The sequence below is a fragment of the Limulus polyphemus genome, unplaced genomic scaffold, assembly GCF_000517525.1.
Source record: "Limulus polyphemus unplaced genomic scaffold, Limulus_polyphemus-2.1.2 Scaffold307, whole genome shotgun sequence".
Lineage (NCBI taxonomy): Eukaryota > Metazoa > Arthropoda > Merostomata > Xiphosura > Limulidae > Limulus > Limulus polyphemus.
The window spans coordinates 69,706-76,703 of NW_013665917.1; the positions used below are offsets into that span (position 1 = coordinate 69,706).

At 31.7% G+C, this 6,998-nt stretch overlaps 1 protein-coding gene across 3 annotated transcripts in view; it reads right to left on the reverse strand.

Moving 5' to 3' along the window:
- Positions 1–770: 770 nt before the first annotated feature.
- Positions 771–6,998, reverse strand: part of LOC106457245 — a 79,808-nt gene continuing 73,580 nt past the window's right edge. For all 3 annotated transcript variants that reach the window (XM_022383080.1, XM_022383082.1, XM_022383081.1), the window contains exons 15-17: positions 3,653–3,759; positions 2,648–2,759; positions 771–2,111 (exon numbers count right to left, since the gene is read on the reverse strand). In XM_022383080.1, coding sequence (XP_022238788.1) covers positions 1,776–2,111; positions 2,648–2,759; positions 3,653–3,759 — 555 coding nt within the window. In that variant the 3' untranslated portion in view covers positions 771–1,775. The remainder of the gene's footprint in view (positions 2,112–2,647; positions 2,760–3,652; positions 3,760–6,998) is intronic.

Sequence of the window (6,998 nt, forward strand, 5' to 3'; positions counted from 1 at the left end):
TTATATATGTATATAGATTATTGATATTTTGAAATAAGTTTTTAAAGTTATTTTTTGTAGAACATAGAACATAAAGAAGTAAAGCAAACAATTATCTCTTCTAGTTACGACCTTTGTACTCGGTTACTCCTAGACATAGGTTGCTAAGCCTGTAAAAATTTTACACGTGGAGGATATGAAACAATATTTTTTTTAGGTTTTATATATATATTTGAATAACTAAAAAAATCATAAATTACTACATCAACACCATATAATTCTACTATATTAAGCTTAGCAACCAAGTATTAAATTATGAGCAGACTAAAGACACAACCTATCTCATTGAAATCTTGGTTCAAAAGAAAAAAAATGGTGCTAGGTGCATTAGAAATGCTGAGAAAAGCACTAGGGGACATTCTGAGCTTCTGATTGGTTATTCATGTAATATATAGAAGTAAGTGTATGTAAGGGAGCATTTCCAAAAAAGGAAAGAGGTGGGTGGGGTGCCACTGTGTTTGATTTATTAAGTGAGCAATACCTTAGCAAATAGAAAAGATAAGACCTTATTTTATATTATAGCTTGTCAATATCTGTAACTTGAGTTTCTAATTCATATGAAACTATAGTCTTAGTATTTTGACTTCACAAACATCTAATTTGAACCAGTGCTGCATTCAATATACCACGTGACATACAAAAAACGATGTTTATCTGTTTTTTAATATTTACTTTTAAATTAACAAATTGAGTAATGTATAGTTCTAAAATTTGAATTATAATCTACAGTTTGATACCAAACTTATTGACATTATTTCATGAAATAGTATTTCAATAAAATTTTGAATGTGAGTCAACAAATGAGATGACGTGGCCTTTCACCTGTAACCAGTATCGAATGGGTTAATGCATCCTTGCAATAAATTAGACATGTTCTGAAGTTGAAATATTTCATAAAGGTAGTTGTAAGATTTAATATTTAAAAGTATTGAAGTCTCCTCAAAGTACACAAATATAACTAAAACTTCTTAACTGATATCCAATTTTACAGTGTTTAGGTGAGAAAACATACCACATTCAAAATAAAAATACTAAAAGATGGAACACATCAAATTGTTTCATGTCTCAATATTATTTTATTTTATTCAAAATAAAGCTAATCCGTTAACTGATATCTTTATATCGACTAGGGTAGTGGCACTTTCAGTTAGATAAAAACGTATATTACTGTCAGCAAGTATATTTGGCAGTGAAAAAGCAAAGAATGGACCTTAAAATGTTTTTGTGAGAAGTTATTTGTAGACTTAAACTGTAATTGGATTGTGATGTTGTTTTAACACTAACCAATTAGCTATTAAAGAAGACAGTAGAATAAGCCTTTTACAAAACATTTAAATATATTAATCACAGAAAGTTACAAATTTTAAAATATAGCTGGTAATTAACAGTCAAATTTTTCTAAAATTAAAATGCCTCAATATATTGTATGGTTCAAAATCAGTAATACCAACACACTGTGAAAAAGTCGTATAACAAATTGATATTCTTAAATCTCTCGCATGCAACTCCCGCCCTTCAGGTATTTATAAAATTTACACACTTGTTTCTGACAATAGATAAAACATTCTTTACAAACATCTACATGATTGACAGATTTTCTTCTTAGAAAAACAACAACTTTTGGCGGGTCCTTAGAAGCAGTTTTCTTGGGAATGGTCTTCAACCCAACTTTCGAACTATTAGATACAGGTTACTTACCCTAACCCATTCTAATCAGTCATGATCTGTGATTCATATCATCTGAAAGCACTGCAAAACCTATTAAAACTTTCCAATGGCACACTATAAACAGTAATCCTGGTATTTGTAAGTAGATTTCTTAACTGTTGTTCAAGTTCCTCTAAGTGTACCCTCACTATACATTCAGGGTTAATTTGGTTCTTGCTGCTGTTTTTAATAGATGACCACTGACAGTTTTCTTTGTGCCTTAAGAAAGGAATAATTTTTTGTTTATCACATGTATTATCTTCATTGTTCGTTTCCGATGGTAATGACATCACTCCCCAGCTAAATTTACTCAACATTTTGAGAGAATATACAGCTTCTAAAGTATTCTGATTCACCCTTGGTGCCTATGCAGGAAATAAAAGTTTTTATTTTCTTTTTTACACTGCAAGAATATAAATTTTTTTTATAGCAATCTTAAAGAACAGAACTCCATATCAGCATACTAAAACTAACTTTTATCTCAGTCACAGTTATTTGACGTAGTCTGTTAAGTGAACTCTACTGGTGTAATAATAATAATACCTTTTAGATAACATCCTAAATGTCAACCAGAGTTGAAATGGGAAGTTTATGATGAAGCAAGTATTTATACAATTTCAGTTATAATTTTGATTATTCATCCACTTTCCCATTAAGATGAACAATAGATAGAGGTCACTGTGCTCTTTACTCTTTAGTGCAATAAGCATTATTACATTGTGCTCCAAAATGAAAATTATGGCCAAAAGATAAAATTGCAGTATGCTTAAAGATTTATAATACCTACTTTTATACAGAACAAGTTAAATCACATTAGGTAGATTAAAAATTAAAGAAATTTTACAAACAATTCTTGAATCAAAATAAAACAATAATGCATTATACTAAAAAAATATCTTACTTGTTTATAGATGTCTGGCCACATAACTAGCTGACTTAGGTTTTGTAGCTTTTGTAATGCAGATCCCAAATTGGATGGTATCACAAAATACAATAGCTGGAGTTCCTCCAGACTTGAAAATAAAAAGTTAAAATATATATAAGTACTTAATGTAAGACACAATTGTGTTTGAATATATTTCTGATTCTTACATAACATTCACTTATTTTGAACTGTGTTCACTTAAACTTTTACTACTAGCAGAGACCCCGCAAAACATTTCCGGCCAAATTAGTATCTTTATTGTAACAGTACTTCTTTAAATATAACATTTCTAGCACAATACAAAAGAATTGTAATCGTAGACAATGAAATGTATAAATCCACTTGTATATAGGTTGTACTTTATAAAACTTTAATTTATGTTAGGCCTAAGTTCGATAAAGTGATAAATTAACATTGTAATCCGTGTACGTTTTTTTTTCACTTTAGTTTAGTTAGGACTAAACTTTACTGTACTTAATACTATTGATAAATAAACTTATAATGTTATTCTATGACTTAATGTCAATTTTTTTAAAAAACTTTGATAAGTTTTTAATATTCTGTTGTACAAAGTGGTTAGTAAAGTATATTTACATTCCCCTTTTGTTGTTACTTCTTGTTTCATACAGCAATTGTAGCGACTTGTTCACTGAGCTTTGCAGCTCTCTGTCGCAGACAGACTATTGTCGAGTGAATAATGCGCAAGCACAGTTTTTCTTGGAGAAACATTCTAACTACGCATGCTTATGCAGCAAGTTCTCGGTCAGAAAGCATAACGGTCGTACATACAAACAAGCAGAATAATAGTGTAGATTGTAAAGTTCAAAACTGAGCCATAGAAGTTAATTTATAGTATCAAATAAATGTACTTCATATATTAATATTATTAACCACAGTTATTGTGGAAATCATTATCAATAGGTTTCATTTAACACTTATAAACAGGTTTTAAAAACAAGCAGTCACAAATATTCAACTTACAGTGTTAAATTTGATAATGCATTCTGCAAGCCAGGATCATTTAACTGGCCTCCTTTTTCGAGTCTCAGTTTTTTCAGGTGTTTCAGTTTACCAAGACATGCATAATTCTGCAAGTAAAACAAATAAAGATGTGCATCAAAACATGTGGAATCATTATTGTGCACAACCAATATTGTAGATTCAGTTATTTTAATAATAAAGTTATGAAAACATTACAAGGTATTATTTAAATTGCTTTAATAACAAAATATAAAAACAGTGTAAATGATACAAACAAATAGTATTCCATCAAACCCCATATTTGCAAGGTCCAATGCTGTCAAGTTTATTTAAGTATTTTATATATTGGCTTTACTAATGTAAATTTTAGCCCTTTATTCTTTAATTTTTAAAACTTTTCTTTTATACCCTTCAATTTACACAATTTTTCTTTTTGAAGATGTACTGATCATGTGATCATTCTCCATCTACTATTCTAGAACAAACCTCACCTTCTTGATTGGCATTACAGTGTCCAGATGTGTTTTCACTCGCTTTCCATGTGACTACAGACATTTGATTGTACTTGATCTCACATTTATATCAGTTTTGACTTCCTGTGTGATTTCCATTGTTTCTACTCGTTTGTTTCAGAAATATTTCTGTTTTCCAAATTCTAAGCATAGAGTTTAAAGATAGTGTTTTACACTGTAAAACAAGTGAACACCTTCTAGTGATATCTTGGAGAACACATTAAATGAACTGACAAGTAGCCCCCCAGTGGCACAGCGGTATGTCTATGGACTTACAATGCTAGAAACCTGGTTTCCGATACCTGTGGTGGGCAGAGCACAGATAGCCCATTGTGTAGTTTTGTGCTTAATTACACACAAACAGACAACAAGTAATATTTTAAAACAAACAAGTGAACAGTTACAGAAATATCTCTGTGATGTCAATTCTCTAAAGTAAAACAAACATTTACCTCATACATACCAAAAAATTTACATACCTGAAGCTCAAAACACCATTTGTAGAAAGGTATTTACATTACACAATAACCCAACATGAAGTGAAATTTTTATTGGTGGCTTCTTTTGATAATTTTAAAAATTTTTACAACTGCAAATAGTTTCAAGTAAGAAATTAAATATGTTAACCACATTGCAAAATAAATATTTTAATTTTTTGGGAATTCTTAAACATGTATGCAGTTATAAGTTAATATTTAAGTCACCAAATTGTAAACCACCTTCAGAAACAAAATATTTCTAGTAGTTTTTCATATTCTAACTGTTTCACTAACTGAATACATATTTGAGTAGCAAGTAAAATCATCTGCCTTTTCCCACATTGCCATATGCAGAAAACACAACAGTATGATATTCAAACACAGAAGCACCAGCCTTTCACATATTACTGAGAGCAGATAAGATACAACATATGGATAGATGAGCAAGGTATACAGATATCTACATTCCATACATTATTACAAGCAGAAAAGACAACAGTATATGAGAGTCAGGCCCACACATTATTACAGAGTAAAATGCAACAGTCTGAGGATAAAGCCTACTGATACCTGCATTCCACAAATTATTAGGGACAGAAAAGATGACAGTACTAAAATTAGGCCCATAGATACCCAACTTTCACATAATACTACATGTACATACAATATATAAGCTGTGAAGGTAAGTGTAAAATCACCTGACTTTCATACATCAACATGTAGGTACAAGACGACATAGCACAGAGAGAATTAGGGTTAGAACTCTTTATCTTTACACACAATAACCAGATGTATACAAATCACACAACTGTTTGGAAAACCAAGTTAAAGACACCTGTCACCCACAAAATACAACACACTGACAAGCAAAGAACAGTGGAAAAGTTAGAATTAGAGCTGTCTACCTTCTAAATATTACTAGATATCCACAGGACTAAACAAAGTCTGCACTTTTTTTGTTCAATTGATTTGTTTAAAAAACAAATGCAAATATAATGAGGAAAGTTATAATTTTCTTAAACTGAAAACACATTTCTGATAGGTACTTATCTCTTTTCACATAAATAACTATTCTCGTTCAGTGCTGCCTTCTATATGCAAAAACATTTTTCATATGCCACAAGCCTTCATGCTCCCACGTACCTTACAATTGACTGACTCAAATGTGTCTCACGCACACTGATCTATGAAAGGGACACATAATTGCAAAGTGAGAAATTGATTGACTGATCTGGGAACCCGACATACAGTATCGTAAAGATGTCTTTGTAATGTAAACCATCTCACTCAGAAACAAACTGACAGGAACTGCACCTAGCACAGTAACATCCTCAGAATAATAAAATTGAGGGATAGAATACGAGGAAGAATGGTATTAATTTGCACAGTGACCCACAACACGGATGAAGGAACAAGGCTATAATTGAGTGAGGAAATAAAAACACCTGAAATACATGTGTGAGGACTTATGTTGATTGGTTCAGCTCTAAATCCAAAAATCAGTCACTGGGAACTGACATCCATGTGGGGGTAGGATGAGGAATCCCAATCAAAGGGGGTGAACTGCAGTTTTGATGGCTCACACCAGTGATACAAAGTGGAGGACATCTCGTCATCTATTCCAGCAGAATACCACCACCCTACTCGCCTCTGAATGGTCTTTATCATTTTATGTATATTTTATATATATCCTTTCAGTATCACATTCAGAAGGATACCTCCATGGTCCACCACCCCAGTGGCTTGGAACTGGAAAGTGGTAAGGACTCTCATACTCCACTGGAAGAAAAGGAGGGAGAAAGTGCACTGGAGAGTCCGGAGAAATGACAACACCTGAGACAGTGCAATGGGTGACCATGAAAACCACATTTTTAAAAGCAGACCACATCTGTTTTATTCAATCTACGGCATGGCAGGGATGGGCAGCTATCCCCTTCTGCTTTACCTAGGTAGTCCATGGGTGAGTACGGTCTGGAACGGGCATATTAACCCGATGACTACCGGCTACTAACTTTCTTAGCAGGCAATGCAAGTCTTGCTATATTTCATTCCAACAATAAAACTAGTGGACGAATATTTTCGAAAATTCATAAATACTTTGACAAATGTAGGTAGTTTAAGAAACATAAAGCCCATTACTTTTAATAAATTTAGTTTTTTTGCATTATGATCTTTAATATCTTGGAAAATTACATTAGGAAATCGTATTTATAAGAAATGATTACAATATTTATATTTGCCACAGATTTGAACTTATTACTTTTAATGTTTTAGTACATTATTTTGAAAGCCCCAAAAAATTGTATCATCCATAAAATGCAAATTTTATCTATTTTTATTTTTTTAATAATCACG